General features: G+C 46.4%; 1 protein-coding gene across 1 annotated transcript in view; it reads left to right on the top strand.

Moving 5' to 3' along the window:
• LOC126088484 (odorant receptor 4-like) overlaps positions 1 to 21,208 on the top strand; it is a 149,984-nt gene that overhangs the window by 91,375 nt on the left and 37,401 nt on the right. The window contains exon 4 of the mRNA XM_049906626.1: positions 2,925 to 3,190. Coding sequence (XP_049762583.1) covers positions 2,925 to 3,190 — 266 coding nt within the window. The remainder of the gene's footprint in view (positions 1 to 2,924; positions 3,191 to 21,208) is intronic.

The raw sequence follows: 21,208 nt of genomic DNA, 5'->3' as shown, positions 1-21,208 counted from the left end.
TTTGACCATGGGGAAGGACATCGAACAGAATAACCCCTTCAGCGTCCCAGAAGACTGTAACCATGACTTTACCGGCTGAGGGTATGGCTTTAAACTTTTTCTTGGTAGGGGAGTGGGTGTGGCGCCACTCCATTGATTGCCGTTTTGTTTCAGGTTCGAAGTGAAGAACCCATGTTTCATCGCCTGTAACAATCTTTGACAAGAAATTGTTACCCTCAGCCACATGACGAGCAAGTAATTCCGCACAGATGGTTCTCCTTTGCTCTTTATGGTGTTCGGTTAGACAACGAGGGACCCAGCGGGAACAAACCTTTGAATATCCCAACTGGTGAACAATTGTGACAGCACTACCAACAGAGATGTCAAGTTGAGCACTGACTAGTTTGATGGTGATCCGTCGATCATATCGAACGAGTGTGTTCGCACGCTCCGCCATTGCAGGAGTCACAGCTGTGCACGGCCGGCACGCACGCGGGAGATCAGACAGTCTTGCTTGACCTTGTGGCGCTGATGACACACGCTTTGCCCAACGACTCACCGTGCTTTTGTCCACTGCCAGATCGCCGTAGACATTCTGCAAGCGCCTATGAATATCTGAGATGCCCTGGTTTTCCGCCAAAAGAAACTCGATCACTGCCCGTTGTTTGCAACGCACATCCGTTACAGACCCCTTTTTAACAGCTCCGTACAGCGCTGCCACCTGTCGGAATTCAATGAAACTATACGAGACGAAGCGGGAATGTTTGAAAATATTCCACAAGAAATTTCCGGTTTTTTCAACCAAAATTGACCGAGAAAAAAAATGTGTTGCATTACTTATTGAACTGCCCTCGTACAATTCAAGTGCCGGCCAGAGATTGTTCCATCTGTATGGAGGCGACGAGGGAGAGCAGACTCCGTTACCAGCCGTTGCGGCTGACTCTGCAGGATTTCGGTGCCGTAACGGCTGAGGCACTTACGCCTCCAAGTCGTCTCTGAGGCCAGCTTTCACATGACCAGACAAGCGCCGGCGGCGAGTTTTTCCTCCCCAGACATGACTTGGCACTTTCTCTTCACTAAACGGGCATTTAACATTCCAACCTACCTCTACTTCTATGTACCGACTTTACAGAAAATCGTAGGAAGTTCTGGTCTTACGTTAAGTCAGTAAGTAGCTCGAAATAGCATATCCAGACACTCTGTGATGATGAAGGCATTGAAACAGAGGATGACACGCGTAAAGCTGAAATACTAAAAAACTTTTTCCAAAGCTGTTTCACAGACGAAGTCCGCATTGCAGTTCCTTCTCTAAATCCTCACACAAACGAAAATATGGCTGACATCGAAATAAGTGTCCAAGGAATAGAAAAGCAACTGGAATCACTCAACAGAGGAAAGGCCATTGGACCTGACGGGATACCAATTCGATTCTACACAGAGTACGCGAAAGAACTTGCCCCCATTCTAACAGCCGTGTACCGCAAGTCTCTAGAGGAACGGAATGTTCCAAATGATTGGAAAAGAGCACAGGTAGTCCCAGTCTTCAAGAAGGGTCGTTGAGCAGATGCGCAAAACTATAGACATATATCTCTGACATCGATCTGTTGTAGAATTTTAGAACATGTTTTCTGCTCGCGTGTCATGTCATTTCTGGAAACCCAGAATCTACTCTGTAGAAATCTACATGGAGTCCGCAAACAGCGATCGTGTGAGACCCAACTCGCTTTATTTGTTCATGAGACCCCGAAAATATTAGATACAGGCTCCCAGGAAGATGCCATTTTTCTTGACTTCCGGAAGGCGTTCGATACACTTCCGCACTGTCGCCTGAGAAACAAAGTAAGAGCGTACGGAATATCAGACCAGCTGTGTGGCTGGATTGAAGAGTTTTTAGCAAACAGAACACAGCATGTTGTTCTCAATGGAGAGACGTCTACAGACGTTAAAGTAACCTCTGGCGTGCCACAGGGGAGTGTTATGGGACCATTGCTTTTCACAATATATATAAATTACCTAGTAGATAGTGTCGGAAGTTCCATACGGCTTTTCGCGGATGGTGTTGTGGTATACAGAGAAGTTGCAGCATTAGAAAATTGTAGCGAAATGCAGGAAGATCTGCAGCGGATAGACACTTGGTGCACGGAGTGGCAACTAACCCTCAACATAGACAAATGTAACATATTGCGAAGACGTAGAAATAAGGATCCTTTATTGTATGATTATATGATAGCGGAACAAACACTGGTAGCAGTTACTTCCGTAAAATATCTGGGAGTATGCGTACGGAACGATTTGAAACGGAATGATCATATAAAATTAGTTGTTAGTAAGGCGGGTGCCCCGTTGTGATCCATTGGGAGAGTCCTTATAAAATGTAGTCCATCAACAAAGGAGGTGGCTTACAAAACACTCGTTCGACCTATACTTGAATATTGCTCATCAGTGTGGGATCCGTACCAGGTCGGGTTGACGGAGGAGATAGAGAAGATCCAAAGAAGAGCGGCGCGTTTCGTCACAGGGTTATTTGGTAAGCGTGATAGCGTTACGGAGATGTTTAGCAAACTCAAGTGGCAGACTCTGCAAGAGAGGCGCTCTGCATCGCGGTGTAGCTTGCTGTCCAGGTTTCGAGAGGTTGCGTTTCTGGATGAGGTATCGAGTATATTGCTTCCCCCTACTTATACCTCCCGAGGAGATCACGAATGTAAAATTAGAGAGATTCGAGCGCGCACGGAGGCTTTCCGGCAGTCGTTCTTCCCGCGAACCATACGCGACTGGAACAGGAAACGGAGGTAATGACAGTGGCACGTAAAGTGCCCTCCGCCACACACCGTTGGGTGGCTTGCGGAGTATAAATGTAGATGTAGATGTAGATGTACTGAGGCGCCAACAGTGCCACACTGATCTTCTCAACGGCTGAGTGTGCGACTGACTGAAATATCTTCCAGATGGTGTACACTGTGCTGTCACTGGGGCTGTTCTACGGCAGCCACGTGTCCACCGGCCTGGACGGATTCTTCTGCACGCTCATCATCTACTTGGCGGGTCACCTGCGCTTCCTCAACATGATGCTCGCAAACACTTGCTCAGGCGTCGTTCGAGAGGATGCGGTCAGCGGCTACAAGCGGAAGAAGGCGGAAGCGTCACTGGACCCGGACAACCAAATGAGGTCTCGTCTTCGAGAGTGCATCCGCTACCATAACGACATCGACAGGTTCGAAACTGCGCTGCCGCCTCGTGCACGAAACACAAACCTACTTCTGCATCTGTTGCTTGTCTACCGTAACCTTTTCAGGGGGCATGACGGATGTATTCGTCTATGTTCTGCTCGTTCTCGGTGGATGCGACAGATGTGTCCGTCCGTAGTATTCCGTGGCTTGCAGCTAATCGGATGACTAATAAAGTTCCTGATACATTAAAACTGTGGGCCGTACCGAGACTCGAACTCGGGACCTTTGCCTTTCGCGGGCAAATGCTTTACCAGAGCAGTGAAAATCTCATCCTGGGAACATACCCAGGCTGTGGCTAAGCCGTGTCTCTGCCATATCCTTTGTTCCAGGAGTGCTAGTTCTGCAAGTTTCGCAAAAGAGCTTCTTTGAAGTTTGGAAGGTAGGAGATGAGGTACTGGCAGTATTGAAGCTGTGAAGACGGGTCGTGACTCGTGTTTGGATAGCTCAGTTGGTGGAGCACTTGGCCCTGAAAGGCAAAGGTGCCGAGTGGGAGTCTCGGTCCGGCATACACTTTTAATCTGTCGAGAAGTTTCACATTAGCGCACACTCCGCTGCAGAGTGAAAATCTCATTCATAACGGGATGGGTAGTTTTAGGCCACCAGGTGTTACAGTACTTTTACTTAATGCTTTATGCGCTAGATGCTAGATCTCGTCGGTCAAGACAATGTATTCTCAGCCTGTTATGTTTTCATTGTTTATGGTAGTAAATACACAAATTATGGCTATCGTTATTCTGAAGGGAAAATATTTTCTTGATTTTTTTGGGGGTTTGTCCACAATTTGCTCAGAAAAGGTTTTGTATCTACCTTGGCAACTCATACGCTAGTCCAACCAATGAGTAAGAACACCGACGTTGTGGCACTGTGCAGCAAAACAGATAAGAATTCTTTGACTTCACGAAACATTACAAACAGACAAAGCACGAATACGTAAAGGCGTACAGAACCAAGCAGATGCTGAGGATATGAAAGGGTAAGGGAGACACTTTGATGGACAGCGCGTCCTATTACGACACATTTTAGGAAGTAATGACGTCGTGCAAAAGCAAGTGTTCTTATTGAGTACAACAAGAATATAGCGATTCCAAGTTGCAAAGCTACCAAACGTCCACCAGCAGAGATTTTTCGCTATTTATTGGACGCTGCATGCTTCAGTGCTTACGTTCTGTACAAAAAACTAGCCGGCGAAGGAAACAGATTTCAATTGATGGTTAGGCTCGGGGAACAGACAGCCGCATCCTCTCCACAACAGGGTTTATCCGGACGCCGACGTCAAACACCGAAAACGACTCGCCTTATAGCCAACATTTTCCAGATTTTCTGCCAAGCACAACCAACAAATGGCCATCAAGGAAGTGTTGAGTATGCACGTGAAGAGGCCTCTGAAAAGAGACATCTTATTGGTATGTAGAGCGTGGAATTTCCTTTCTGTGCAGCGCCATACTTTAAAACAAAAATGGCTCTGATCATTGTGGGATTTAACATCTGAGGTCATCAGTCCCCTAGAACTACTTAAACCTAACTAACCTAAGGACATCACACACATCCATGGCCGAGGCAGTGCTCGAACATGCGATCGTAGCGGTCGCGCGACTCCAGACTGAAGCGCCTAGATCCGCTGGCACTTTAAAACATTATACAAAAAAAAGACCAGTAATTATGTGAATATAAAATTACATTCTCTTCTGTAATACTTTCTGTTCGATCTTAATCAACTATCGTTTGCTCCGTAAAGTAAATTCAACAATCCAGAATGAGATTTTCACTGCAGCGGAGTGTGCGCTGATATGAAACTTCCTGGCAGATTAAAACTGTGTGCCCGACCGAGACTCGAACTCGGGACCTTTGCCTTTCGCGGGCAAGTGCTCTAACATCTGAGCTACCGAAGCACGACTCACGCCCGCTACTCACAGCTTTACTTCTGCCAGTATCTCGTCTCCTACCTTCCAAACTTTACAGAAGCTCTCCTGCGAAACTTGCAGAACTAGCACCCCTGAAAGAAAGGATATAGCGGAGACATGGCTTGGCCACAGCCTGGGGGATGTTTCCAGAATGAGATTTTCACTCTGCAGCTTCTGTAAAGTTTGGAAGGTAGGAGACGAGATACTGGCAGAAGTAAAGCTGTGAGTACCGGCCGTGAGTCGTTCTTCGGTAGCTCAGATGGTAGAGCACTTGCCCGCGAAAGGCAAAGGTCCCGAGTTCGAGTCTCGGTCGGGCACACAGTTTTAATCTGCCAGGAAGTTTCAAAGTCAACAATGTTTAAATGAGTGAGCGACTGTGCCAACCAACGCTCGGACGAGTATTTGCACTGAGAAATTGGTCAAAATTATTTCACGCATTTTTTCGCATTGGGGTGAAGTGAAATTATTTGAACTTAATTATGTATTTATTTAAAAAATATTCTAACTTGGCATGCAAACTACTACAACATAACTTTATTAAGTGTGATACTGTTGGCCATAGTCCTCTTAGTCAGCTTTGCCTTCCTCTATAGTGTCCGCCCCGATAGCTGAGTCGCCGCCGGCACGGTAGCTCAGCGTGTTCTGTCAGAGGGTTAGCAGCCCTCTGTAATAAAAATAAAAAAAAAGAAAAAACTGAGTGAACGGATCAACGAAGCACAAGAACGGGTGTCATCGTACGTTCGCCTCGAAAAAAATTCAACGAACAATATAGAACAAAATGAAATAAACTAAAAAAAAAGTGGCCAGCTTGACAGATTACCGTCCTACGGGCCCGGGATCGGGTTCGATTCCCGGCTGGGTCGGGGATTTTCTGCGCTCAGGGACAGGGTGTTGTGTTGTCTTCATCATCATTTCATCCGCATCCGGCTCGCAGGTCGCCCTGTGTGGCGTCGAATGTAATAAGACCCGCACCAAGGCGGCCGGACCTGCCCTGCAAGGGGTCTCCCGGCCAATGACGCCAAACGCTCATTTCCATTTTTTTCCTCTATAGTTTCGTTGCTATCATTTTCATCTAGAGGTAAATACGTTGCGCTTGAGACCATTGGAATGATTGCCTCTTGCGAAAACGAGATACTTTTCTTATGACGCTGTGGTCTGCTAGAACTTAAATGTGGGTCTGAACTGCTGGCCGCTGTGACCGAGCGGTTCTAGGGGCTTCAGTGCGGAACCGCGCTGCTGCGACGGTCGCAGGTTCGAATCCTACCTCGGGCATGGATGTCTGTATTGTCCTCAGGTTAGTTAGGTTTAGGTAGTTCTAAGTCTAGGGGACTGATGATCTCAGATGTTAAGTCCCATAGTGCTTAGAGCCATTTAGCCATGGGTCTGAACTTAGTAACAATCTGCGTAGTACATCTATTACAACCCACACGCGAAAATTTACTAGCAGATATAAATTCATCACCATGCATTAAAACTTTGTGAAGACTTGGTCACACACAGATCTGTGTACATTTTTGCAGTTTGACGAGAAAAGGCATCAAATTTCTTAGCACAAGTACTGTTGCCACTCGAAACCAATTCCAGGATTACTTTGAATCGTTTAATTAAATGCACACTGAGGCCAGAGATCCGAGCATTCTGAGTCGACAAATAATCTTCTGGATGTGTCATCTCCCCAACAAACAGCTACTGCCGTAGATCTTGAATTTTTCGACGCTTGCTGCGTCACTTAATTCTTGGAATGCTTTCGGAGGTCGTCCCTGATTTCGTGCATGTTCCTCTGACCAGTAACGTAGTTCCATAGAAGAATTAAGACATTGTTCATTTATCTGCACGAGACGCTCATATTTGCAATTAGTGGCTGTCCATTTTTGTTTCTTGAAATCACTTTTGAAGTATAACAAAGCACGACATAAAACACATGTTTGATCAGCTGGACATTTTAACATTTCTGCAAGTCTTTCTTCCATGAACGAAAACGTCTCATCCATTTCTTCCCTTTAAATTGGTTCAGAACATCGTACAAACCTCTTGTGGTAAATTTCTTGACTCTACCCAAAGAGACTACAACAGAATAAGCGAAAAACTGATATGATGCAATGGTTTAACTAATCTGATATTTCAGTTCGAATGAATAAGAAACAAAATGGCGGACGAGGGCGGACTATGTTATTGTGTTAAATAACTGACAGCGGTCTAAATTTCAAGCGTGTGAAAGAAATATGGCTTGAAATGACCTGACTGGTAACTAAAAACATTGGTACATCGAGATTTTGAAGTAACAAATATAGTCACAGAAATACTGTCTACAAATATAAAATTTAAACAATAAAACAGTTAAGGTACAATGTAAGATAGTATGCGTCTTTCATCCCCATGTTCAGTAGGTGATTTTATTTAAACTTAACAACTGCATGGGGGCTTAATTAAATATTTATGCAAATATTTTTTAATTTTTTTGTAGGTGAATGTCCGGTTACGCAGTCTCGTAAACGGTTGGCCCTGACTGGTTTTAGTACGCAATCTGACTGCATAGAATAACAACAACGAATGAAACAAAACTTCCGTTAACACAATTAATTAATTAAGTCCCCAGCAACTATAGAACGTACGAAACCAAAGCACAAGTGTAACTGTTCTGTGTGTGGAAGTGTGATTCAACGTACACATCTGGCACGGTTCTTCTTCAATAAGAAAAGAAATTTTAAGTACCATTTATATTGAAGTAATTAAAAAAAAATAGAAATACTATAATTGCGCAAGAAAACCAGAATTACACTCTAATACAAGAACACAAGCCAGATGCTTTGTTGACTGAACCTGTAATGACGCATTATTTTTGAAATAATAAAAAGAAAGGGATTTTTTTTTACCTCATATATATCGACGAAAAGCACTCTGATCGTTACAATACCTCCATTTTCAACAACATCTGCTGTCTAGCCCATCAAAACTGCATAAAACATGGAACAAGCACTCTCCACCACGACTTCACAACAATGTGCTGCGAATACACAGAAAGATAGATCCTTTGTCATATAGGTACAAAATAGCAGGTCAGCAACAGGAAGCAGTTAATACCATAAATTATCTGGGAGTACGCATTAGGAGTGATTTAAAATGGAATGATCATATAATGTTGATTGTCGGTAAAGCAGATGCCAGACTGAGATTCATTGGAAGAATCCTAAGGAAATGCAATCCGAAAACAAAGGAAGTAGGTTACAGTACGCTTGTTCGCCCACTGCTTGAATACTGCTCAGCAGTGTGGGATCCGTACCAGATAGGGTTGATACAAGACATAGAGAAGATCCAACGGAGAGCAGCGCGCTTCGTTACAGGATCATTTAGTAATCGCGAAAGCGTTACGGAGATGATAGATAAACTCCAGTGGAAGACTCTGCAGGAGAGACGCTCAGTAGCTCGGTACGGGCTTTTGTCAAAGTTTCGAGAACATACCTTCACCGAAGAGTCAAGCAGTATATTGCTCCCTCCTACGTATATCTCGCGAAGAGACCATGAGGATAAAATCAGAGAGATTAGAGCCCACACAGAGGCATACCGACAATCCTTCTTTCCACGAACAATACGAGACTGGAATAGAAGGGAGAACCGATAGAGGTACTGAAGGTACCCTCCGCCACACACCGTCAGGTGGCTTGCGGAGTATGGATGTAGATGTAGATGTAGATGTAGATGTAGATGTAGATGTAGATGTAGATGTAGATGTAGATGTAAATGTAGAACTCTCCACTCCGACTTCACGACAAGCACTCTCTACCACCGCATCTGAACGACTACAGTCTACGACGACTTCTCTACAAGCACTCTCCACTACATCTGAACAACTACTGCCTGTGGAGGCGGCTGAATAATACTCTTTGGCGCAATCTCTGGCGCTGTGGCTCAGTGTAGCCACCTTTCACAACATAAGCGAGAGAAACAAATGTCACAAACACGAGCCCACGGACGAGCACACTTATTTCACTCTATGTCTGGTCTGTATCTGATTCTGCAACAGGTGGTGCCAGTGTACGGTTCTGGCTGCCGAACGACGGGCATGTTGTCGACCTCGAAGGTTAACAGCGTCGGCCGATGTACTAGCGCCCACTTCAGTGCTGCCCCCAGTCAATGTGGGACATATTTCACCGAAGCTGTCACATTTCAAGTCTTTTCTTTTTTTTTTTTTTTTTTTTTTTTTTTTTTTTTTTTTTTTTTTTTTTTTGAGCTTAGCTATGTCAGAGATTCCTTCCCAACAACACGACTACCGACGACGCGAGATGTATACCAACTCTTACTGCGCCGGTGCCCCAGGAATACCCCGGAAAAGAAGTACCCAGACAAGAACTGGCGACAGATATGGCGCGTTACACGGAACCGTCGGTACGCTCAACATGGTATGTGGTGGTTAATACACTCCTGGAAATGGAAAAAAGAACACATTGACACCGGTGTGACAGACCCACCATACTTGCTCCGGACACTGCGAGAGGGCTGTACAAGCAATGATCACACGCACGGCACAGCGGACACACCAGGAACCGCGGTGTTGGCCGTCGAATGGCGCTAGCTGCGCAGCATTTGTGCACCGCCGCCGTCAGTGTCAGCCAGTTTGCCGTGGCATACGGAGCTCCATCGCAGTCTTTAACACTGGTAGCATGCCGCGACAGCGTGGACGTGAACCGTATGTGCAGTTGACGGACTTTGAGCGAGGGCGTATAGTGGGCATGCGGGAGGCCGGGTGGACGTACCGCCGAATTGCTCAACACGTGGGGCGTGAGGTCTCCACAGTACATCGATGTTGTCGCCAGTGGTCGGCGGAAGGTGCACGTGCCCGTCGACCTGGGACCGGACCGCAGCGACGCACGTATGCACGCCAAGACCGTAGGATCCTACGCAGTGCCGTAGGGGACCGCACCGCCACTTCCCAGCAAATTAGGGACACTGTTGCTCCTGGGGTATCGGCGAGGACCATTCGCAACCGTCTCCATGAAGCTGGGCTACGGTCCCGCACACCGTTAGGCCGTCTTCCGCTCACGCCCCAACATCGTGCAGCCCGCCTCCAGTGGTGTCGCGACAGGCGTGAATGGAGGGACGAATGGAGACGTGTCGTCTTCAGCAATGAGAGTCGCTTCTGCCTTGGTGCCAATGATGGTCGTATGCGTGTTTGGCGCCGTGCAGGTGAGCGCCACAATCAGGACTGCATACGACCGAGGCACACAGGGCCAACACCCGGCATCATGGTGTGGGGAGCGATCTCCTACACTGGCGGTACACCACTGGTGATCGTCGAGGGGACACTGAATAGTGCACGGTACATCCAAACCGTCATCGAACCCATCGTTCTACCATTCCTAGACCGGCAAGGGAACTTGCTGTTCCAACAGGACAATGCACGTCCGCATGTATCCCGTGCCACCCAACGTGCTCTAGAAGGTGTAAGTCAACTACCCTGGCCAGCAAGATCTCCGGATCTGTCCCCCATTGAGCATGTTTGGGACTGGATGAAGCGTCGTCTCACGCGGTCTGCACGTCCAGCACGAACGCTGGTCCAACTGAGGCGCCAGGTGGAAATGGCATGGCAAGCCGTTCCACAGGACTACATCCAGCATCTCTACGATCGTCTCCATGGGAGAATAGCAGCCTGCATTGCTGCGAAAGGTGGATATACACTGTACTATTGCCGACATTGTGCATGCTCTGTTGCCTGTGTCTATGTGCCTGTGGTTCTGTCAGTGTGATGTATCTGACCCCAGGAATGTGTCAATAAAGTTTCCCCTTCCTGGGACAATGAATTCACGGTGTTCTTATTTCAATTTCCAGGAGTGTAGGAAGTTCGCAACGAATCAACGGCGGCACGCGATTCATTTGGCAGACACTCCACTATGTTTAGGCTGCGCAACAGTGGACACTGATGAACATCGTTTAGCATGTAGTGGGGACGGCTCCAGTGTGGCACTTAGCACAACAGATATTGGCGTTCCTGTTACGCCCCGCCCCTCACACAATTTCGTCAGACACACTTTTTTTCCCCCAAGAATCTTATTTTCCGGTCCAAAAAACCAATGCAGTGACGTGGGTACTGGGAATGGTGGTGGGCTACGTGTATAACGAATCGGAAAAGGATAACATTGATTTTTGGCATTTTCTCCTGGATGGACACACGAAGTTGCAACAGCATAAGAGATATGGGCAAGACTTCGCTAATTACTTGCGACTTACATTTACCGACCCGCCGGCCAGATGGGGTGTGACGGGTGAGAGATGAGATAGACGAAGAAGCCGAGATAGACATCGATCACACTTACGGACCCTTAGTTAATTTCGAGAAGACGACCCAGTCTTACACCAACGTCTGGGGAACGACTCGATAGATGGCTCTCTTGCTCTATCGAACGTCGGGTCGTGAGCAGGTGTCGCCCCCGACACGACTTTCATTTCATTGCTACAGAAGCATGTTTCTTTTGTATCTGTACTATCCGCAATGTCTTCCTGTCTTTCATTTGGGCATTTTCAGTTTTCTTCATTTCCTTAATTAATTAATTTTCTAATTAGCCACTGTTTGTCAACATATGGACATTGTAGACACTATTTATGCGGTAGTACAACAAAATGTATGTCAGCAAAGGTGGTAAGCCTGACATTGAAAAATAAATAAATAAATAAATAAATAAAAAAAAACAAAAAATAAAAACAAGGGGTAGCGTCTAAAAAAAACACGTTTGAAAGGATTTTAAAGCAACTTTGCGATTTTGATTTTTGACCGGTTTTAGAGTACAAATACTCCAACGTGCAGTGCGAGGGGAAATTACAGACTGGGCCAGAGAGCAGGGCGCACGCAAAATACTCACTTAACGGATTAAGTGGGGGAAGGGGCACATTTTAAATTTTCTATACTCTCCAGGGAGGTATAGATTCAGCACATCGGTAGCCCTAAGGGAATTGAAAGATTTTTTTTTAATTATGTGCGCAATAGGTACTGAAATTCGTTACAGAACCACGGTTGTAAAGAGGAGACATATCCAGTACATTGCTCGGTGCCAGACTACGGCAGCAATCATAATATTTAATTTGAGTTACAGTGATCAATATGTGTGTGGTTCCCAGTATTATTGTGAGTCTGGAGATGGCCGTAGAAAGCGTAGCAGCAAGCAAACAGGTCGGAGCCAGAAACAGTAACGCCTTTGTTCCGAGATGGGGCTTGCCCATCCTCTGTACATCAGTTCAGAGAGTCCAAGAAAGTTTATGGCTTATGACGATTTGGTTTGCGGCTCCCTCTGGGCGGATGAACTAATACCCAGTTTTTGTTGAGTTGCCTTCGGGACCGCGTTTGTCGCATGTATACTCTGCGAAAATTTGAGAATATTCAGTACAACGAGTTTTTGCACTGGGAGTATTGATAGCATTCTCCTGGGATGTGGGGTCGTCCAAGGCCGGCTGGCCTCCCTCCCTGGTTGACATTCTCTTCCGTGGCTGCGGTCATGGGCCGACTTTCCCTCCGTCGGCGCTCCACAGCGGGACAGTGAATAGGTGGATGTATTTGACGATATGTAGATCACTTTTGCAGGGTTTAACTGTCAATGCAATATGGTGATCTGTACAAAATAGTTTTTTGCCGCTGAAAGTCTCGCATGCAGGTGGATAGTGCTTCCACACTAACAACATCAATGATATGGTGGGTAAATTCAGTAAGAGACAACCAGAATGCTCTATTCAGTCACAAGACATCCTTTGTGCTGGGGCATAGGATCATCTACATGGCAGTGAGAACGTTTGTGTTTCGGAGATGTTTGTTGAAAGCAGGACTTAACGATTTCCAGGAAGGGTAACACGTGATGGATGGGGTGCCTTGTTGGGACCATCACGAAGAATGCAATCGTTGTTTTTCTGGGCTATTTTCGTGCACCACGTGAACATTTTGCGGTGATGTGTCAGCCACGTTGGGGAGGTAAACAAGTGCATGGCTAGATGCAGCTCACACGTCCTGTTAGGATCACTAGGTAGATTGCACCCTATGCTGTTCTGAGAAGCAATGGAACGGATTTCTATAGCGCGACCTGTGACATCAGTATGCATAAGTAGAGAGGTATCGTGCCAGCAACAGTAAACACATGCGAGCAGCCCAGAAGTGTGTCGTGTGTGCGAGCAGCGTAAATGCGCCCCCCGGCTTGCGCACCAAGAGGGTGACTTGGCTCTTATTTATGTAGACATGTGATGCCAATATAACACTCAAAGAACTCGAACTGTATACCGAAAATAGACGCGACTTTCACCTGCTGGCCGTGGGCTGCAAAGCACCTGTGTGGTGTCTGTGGCGTCGACATATGCGCACGTTGGAACAGTTCGCTGATACATCACGGTTGAAACTAGTTTAAAAGCGTTTTTTATCTGTACTGGGTGTTTGTGCACAGAATTATTTTCTTCTGTTTAAGTGTTGTGAGCGTGTTTGCAGAGCCTTTTACTTGCACTATTTTGACGGTTACCAGTTTTTTGCGTGTCTGTTGCATTATTTTGTGAGCAGGTCTGTAGGCTGTACCATACATTATTTCAGTAATTTACGAGTCTTTTGTGTGTCTCTGTATTATTGTAATGCATTATTTCAACAGTTTTTAATTATTGATCGTGTCTGCAGAGCGGTTTACATGCATTATTTTTACAATTTACGAATTGTTTGCGTGTGTGCATATCAGTGTACTGCATTTTATCGGTGATTTACGAGTATTTTGCAGGTCTGTATGCTGTGTATTGTGACCCCCTAGCGCGTCAGGGCGAGTGTTTTGTATCAGTGCAATAAACATACTATGGCAAATCTATCCCTAAATAAATTGCTCGAAAATCAACAAAGTACACTCCTTCCTCTCTCCAGGAGCCCAGCACAGGCTGAGTCATTTTCCCGCCATTTTTCCCCCAGATCGCCATGGAATGAAAGTGCACTCTGGTGGCAGTACTGTGTACTAGGTCAGTTGGACTACGGACCTCATGGTGGGCACAGTGGATGGAGCTACTGTCTCAAATTGTTTAAATAAAGACTGCCTGCAAAATAGAGACTGACTGTGTTAGGTGGGAATAAAATTTGAAGGTATACTGCATTCAGTGCTGCGCAAAACATTTCTGCAAGTTATTTACCCTTTCCACAACTAATGGTTACTTTATAAACACCCTGTACTTAATTTCGATGCTGTAGGTTCTTCTGTGTTTATATATATATATATATATATATATATATATATATATATATATATATATATATATATACACTCCTGGAAATGGAAAAAAGAACACATTGACACCGGTGTGTCAGACCCACCATACTTGCTCCAGACACTGCGAGAGGGCTGTACAACTAATGATCACACGCACGGCACAGCGGACACACCAGGAACCGCGGCGTTGGCCGTCGAATGGCGCTAGCTGCGCAGCATTTGTGCACCGCCGCCGTCAGTGTCAGCCAGTTTGCCGTGGCATACGGAGCTCCATCGCAGTCTTTAACACTGGTAGCATGCCGCGACAGCGATGACGTGAACCGTATGTGCAGTTGACGGACTTTGAGCGAGGGCGTATAGTGGGCATGCGGGAGGCCGGGTGGACGTACCGCCGAATTGCTCAACACGTGGGGCGTGAGGTCTCCACAGTACATCGATGTTGTCGCCAGTGGTCGGCGGAAGGTGCACGTGCCCGTCGACCTGGGACCGGACCGCAGCGACGCACGGATGCACGCCAAGACCGTAGGATCCTACGCAGTGCCATAGGGGACCGCACCGCCACTTCCCAGCAAATTAGGGACACTGTTGCTCCTGGGGTATCGGCGAGGACCATTCGCAACCGTCTCCATGAAGCTGGGCTACGGTCCCGCACACCGTTAGGCCGTCTTCTGCTCACGCCCCAACATCGTGCAGTCCGCCTCCAGTGGTGTCGCGACAGGCGTGAATGGAGGGGCGAATGGAGATGTGTCGTCTTCAGCGATGAGAGTCGCTTCTGCCTTGGTGCCAATGATGGTCGTATGCGTGTTTGGCGCCGTGCAGGTGAGCGCCACAATCAGGACTGCGTACGACCGAGGCACACAGGGCCAACACCCGGCATCATGGTGTGGGGAGCGATCTCCTACACTGGCCGTACACCACTGGTGATCGTCGAGGGGACACTGAATAGTGCACGGTACATCCAAACCGTCATCGAACCCATCGTTCTACCATTCCTAGACCGGCAAGGGAACTTGCTGTTCCAACAGGACAATGTACGTCCGCATGTATCCCGTGCCACCCAACGTGCTCTAGAAGGTGTAAGTCAACTACCCTGGCCAGCAAGATCTCCGGATCTGTCCCCCATTGAGCATGTTTGGGACTGGATGAAGCGTCGTCTCATGCGGTCTGCACGTCCAGCACGAACGCTGGTCCAACTGAGGCGCCAGGTGGAAATGGCATGGCAAGCCGTTCCACAGGACTACATCCAGCATCTCTACGATCGTCTCCATGGGAGAATAGCAGCCTGCATTGCTGCGAAAGGTGGATATACACTGTACTAGTGCCGACATTGTGCATGCTCTGTTGCCTGTGTCTATGTGCCTGTGGTTCTGTCAGTGTAATCATGTGATGTATCTGACCCCAGGAATGTGTCAATAAAGTTTCCCCTTCCTGGGACAATGAATTCACGGTGTTCTTATTTCAATTTCCAGGAGTGTATATATATATATATATATATATATATATATATATATATATATATATATATATATATATATATATATATAAGGTGGTCCATTGATAGTGACCGGGCCAAATATCTCACGAAATAAGCATCAAACGAAAAAACTACAAAGAATGAAACTCGTCTAGCTTGAAGGGGGAAACCAGATGGCGCAATGGTTGGCCCGCTAGATGGCGTTGTCATAGGTAAAATGGATATCAACTGCGTTATTTAAATAGGAACCCACATTTTTTATTACATACTCGTGTAGTACGTAAAGAAATATGAATGTTTTAATTGGACCACTTTTTTCGCTTTGTGATAGATGGCGCTGTAATAGTCACAAACATATGGCTCACAATTTTGGACGTTTAGTTGGTAACAGGTAGGTTTTTTAAATTAAAATACAGAACGTAGGTACGTTTGAACATTTTATTTCGGTTGTTCCAATGTGATACATATACCTTTGTGAACTTATTATTTCTGAGAATGCTTGCTGTTACAGCGTGGAGGTTGGGTCCCATGTACCATTTGATATTCAAGGGCCATTGAGTAGCATGTGGTAAATTACGACTATGTACCCATTTCTATTCCCCCGATTACAGCGACATCTGTGGCGAAACGAAGAAAATGCTTCAGTCAAAACTTGTGTAGATTTTCCATAGAATCGTTATCTGCAGTAACAAATGGGGGTTTCCACTGAAGGTTTCAAAGTTACCCCCGCCACCCACACACGGGATGGTATCGTTGGATGTCCCCCTCCGAGACAAAAGAAGTGGTACTATAACTTTTTTTCATCCGATGCGTAGTTTTCGAGATATTTCAATGTCTTCACTTAAAATGTATACCGTGCATAATGTATTGACAGTTCATCGTGATACGTAGTACAGGGCTATTACAAATGATTGAAGCGATTTCATAAATTCACTGTAGCTCCATTCATTGACATATGGTCACGACACACTACAGATACGTAGAAAAACTCATAAAGTTTTGTTCGGCTGAAGCCGCACTTCAGGTTTCTGCCGCCAGAGCGCTCGAGAGCGCAGTGAGACAAAATGGCGACAGGAGCCGAGAAAGCGTATGTCGTGCTTGAAATGCAGTCATAACAGTGCAACGACACTTCAGGACGAAGTTCAACAAAGATCCACCAATTCTTAACTCCATTCGGCGATGGTATGCGCAGTTTAAAGCTTCTGGATGCCTCTCTAGGGGGAAATCAACGGGTCGGCCTGCAGTGAGCAAAGAAACGGTTGAACACGTGCGGGCAAGTTTCACGCGTAGCCCGCGGAAGTCGACGAATAAAGCAAGCAGGGAGCTAAACGTACCAACGTTTTCAGTGATGAAGCAACATTTTTTCTTAATGATGAAGTGAACAGATACAATGTGCGAATCTGGGCGGTAGAGAATCCTCACGCATTCGTGCAGCAAATTCGCAATTCACCAAAAATTAACGTGTTTTGTGCAATCTCACGGTTTAAAGTTTAAGGCCCCTTTTTCTTCTGCGAAAAAAACGTTACAGGACACATGTATCTGGACATGCTGGAAAATTGGCTCATGCCACAACTGGAGACCTACAGCGCCGACTTCATCTTTCAACAGGATGGTGCTCCACCGCACTTCCATCATGATGTTCGGCATTTCTTGAACAGGAGATTGGAAAACCGATGCATCGGTCGTGGTGGAGATCACGATCAGCAATTCATGTCACCTCCTCCCACGCTCTCCCGACTTAACCCCATACGATTTCTTTCTGTGGGGTTATGTGAAAGATTCAGTGTTTAAACCTCCTCTACCAAGAAACGTGCCAGAACTGCGAGCTCGCATCAACGATGCTTTCGAACTCATTGATGGGGACATGCTGCGCCGAGTGTGGGAGGAACTTGATTATCGGCTTGATGTCTGCCGAATCACTAAAGGGGCACATATCGAACATTTGTGAATGCCTAAAAAAACTTTTTGAGTTTTTGTATGTGTGTGCAAAGCATTGTGAAAATATCTCAAATAATAAAGTTATTGTAGAGCTGTGAAATCGCTTCAATCATTTGTAATAACCCTGTATAAAAATACACCTAAAGTATATTACTGCGTAATCCTAACTGATCGACTATTGGTGAGAGTTCTCGTAATCAGTGGGATGAAATTTATAGAAACAGGCAAGACATAAATACTTATCGCACCAGGGACAACACACGAATTAAATTTCGACACACTGAGATGTTTTCTGGTACATTGTTAGTCGAAAACATAAGATTCACTTTGCTAAAAATAGATCAATCATATATTAATTTTGATGCGTACCAAGCACATAAAAGAATACCTTGAAAGACAGACGTGGACAACTAGTCATGGACCTTCCTTGTAATTCTCTGCCCTACTGTAATATCACATTACTTTGAAGTCGTGCGGTAAAAGTCTTCACCTGTTTGAGGAAGTACACATCACAAGGCTGACGAAGGGAGGTACATCTCGCTGGTGTCACTTTCACTTTGCAGGTCGGTTGAGCACCTTCTTCTACAGAAGTCCTATCGTAGCGTGTCATGTATCACGACTGTCAGTACTTTATACATACTTTTTTGCTTATCAATAACACCTGCCAATGTTTTACTTCAAACAAAGGAAAGAAAGAAAGGCATTCTCATGATCAGAACATTATCAGACACACCAAAAAAGTATCTAATGGAAATAAGCGAAGACCAGGAATCGAACACGGACCAGTAGTCTGGTAGTCTAGTGCTTTGAACGCTGGATCAACGACCACGCTCTGCTGGTTCATAGAATGGCAGGTACCCAAGAAGACACAAAAACGCTAATAACTCGAACATTATTGACTTTCGATCCGATATTGTACAGTAAGTTTTCTTACACTTGTTACGTACCCTCAGCTCACAAAAAGTTATTATAATTCAAATGCTCAGGAGGAATAGGCACTGAAATGAAATACTGCTCTGTGCAGACGTAGTTTATTACCAATCCAGCACGTACATTCTCAGAATCAGCATAGAGATCAAATTAAAAAAAAAAAAAAAACGAATACGAAACAAAACACACGGTGACAGATGCTGTCTATCCCGTACAATATCATTAAAGGGGAAGGGGGGGGTCAAACTAAAACGATGCTTCCCTCGGGGAAATAGCAACGACGCTTTCTGACTATGTGAGGTACTGACCGAGATCACCGGCCGGTGTGGCCGTGCGGTTCTAAGCGCTTCAGTTTGGAACCGCGTGACCACTACGGTCGCAGGTTCGAATCCTGCCTCGGGCGTGGATGTGTGTGATGTTCTTAGGTTAGTTAGGTTAAAGTAGTTCTAGGTCCTAGGGTACTGATGACCACAGATGTGAAGTCCCATATTGCTCAGAGCCATTTGAACCATTTTTTTGACCGAAATCGTGAACCGCTAGCTGAACGTCAATATGACATAGGATGGTTGGAATACAGGGCTGCAGGTCAGATGGACTCGCTGCAATGAAGACCAAGTCCACAGATAAAGATTGCTAGTAGACCCGGGCTGTCGATATGCTCACCACTGAACTGCCCAACGGGTAATGTGGAGGCTGGCTGTAGGTGCGCAGCTGCAGACGCCGCGGCCGGCGTACACTCGCGCCGAGATGTGCGGAGAATCACGGCTACCGCGCCGAAAGAACGAAGACTGTCCTCTGTGAAGACTGTCCTCTGTGAAGACTGTCCTCTGTGAGGACTGTCCTCTGTGAGGACTGTCCTCTGTGAGGACTGTCCTCTGTGAAGACTGTCCTCTGTGAAGACTGTCCTCTGTGAAGACTGTCCTCTGTGAAGACTGTCCTCTGTGCCGAACGTACAACGTACCTCGCCCGAACTGTCCAGACCGTCCTCTCCGGTGGACAGCCACCGAATGCCTCGAAAATGCCTCCCCTCTTCTGTCCAAGACACCAAAAATTGTCCACTATAATGACCAAGACGCCCGCACAATTGGCGACTGTGGCATACTTATGACACCGGGCCAGACCTCCTGCCGAGACACGGCATAGCGGGCTTCCTCCAACGTGAAAGTTTGCCGCCAAAATATCAGCTCCCCTCCCCCTCTAAACTTGGCGCCACAGAAACGCACGTGCATTTCACACCCCTTCCCAGAGCTTTCGTAAAGCTCTGTCGCTCACACACCTGAGGCGGACAATACGCCGCCAGAATGCAGGCCGCTGGCCGTTGCCTCCTGAAGACGGGGCGGCCGTCATGAGCCGTCTTGATGGCTATGCCACCGGCTGCACTCACAAACAAAGCGGTCACGCTTTTCTCAGGAGCCCGGATGCTTTCGTAGAAGAGCCTACGGCTCTTTCTTTCACTGCTGGCACCCTCGTCACATCTCCCTGCCGTCTTCACCGACACAGAAAAAAAAATCTAATGCCACAACTATTATTGTTCGCGCCAAACAAACTCTGTCATTCCCTGTCATACCAACAGGGTGTTTCAAAAATGACCGGTATATTTGAAACGGCAATAAAAACTAAACGAGCAGCGATAGAAATACACCGTTTGTTGCAATATACTTGGGACAACAGTACATTTTCAGGCGGACAAACTTTCGAAATTACAGTAGCTACAATTTTCAACAACAGATGGCGCTGCAAGTGATGTGAACGATATAGAAGACAACGCAGTCTGTGGGTGCGCCATTCTGTACGTCGTCTTTCTGCTGTAAGCGTGTGCTGTTCACAACGTGCAAGTGTGCTGTAGACAACATGATTTATTCCTTAGAACAGAGGATTTTTCTGGTGTTGGAATTCTACCCCCTAGAACACAGTGTTGTTGCAACAAGACGAAGTTTTCAACGGAGGTTTAATGTAACCAAAGGACCGAAAAGCGATACAATAAAGGATCTGTTTGAAAAATTTCAACGGACTGGGAACGTGACGGATGAACGTGCCGGAAAGGTAGGGCGACCGCGTACGGCAACCACAGAGGGCAACGCGCAGCTAGTGCAGCAAGTGATCCGACAGCGGCCTCGGGTTTCCGTTCGCCGTGTTGCAGCTGCGGTCCAAATGACGCCAACGTCCACGTATCGTCTCATGCGCCAGAGTTTACACCTCTATCCGTACAAAATTCAAACGCGCCAACCCCTCAGCGCCGCTACCATTTCTGCACGAGAGACATTCGCTAACGATATAGTGCACAGGATTGATGACGGCGATATGCATGTGGGCAGCATTTGGTTTACTGACGAAGCTTATTTTTACCTGGACGGCTTCGTCAATAAACAGAACTGGCGCATATGGGGAACCGAAAAGCCCCATGTTGCAGTCCCATCGTCACTGCATCCTCAAAAAGTACTGGTCTGGGCCGCCATTTCTTCCAAAGGAATCACTGGCCCATTTTTCAGATCCGAAACGATTACTGCATCACGCTATCTGGACATTCTTCGTGAATTTGTGGCGGTACAAACTGCC

This window comes from Schistocerca cancellata, chromosome 6 (assembly GCF_023864275.1).
Source record: "Schistocerca cancellata isolate TAMUIC-IGC-003103 chromosome 6, iqSchCanc2.1, whole genome shotgun sequence".
Taxonomy (NCBI): Eukaryota; Metazoa; Arthropoda; class Insecta; order Orthoptera; family Acrididae; genus Schistocerca; species Schistocerca cancellata.
This window is presented reverse-complemented; position numbering and strand designations above follow the sequence as displayed.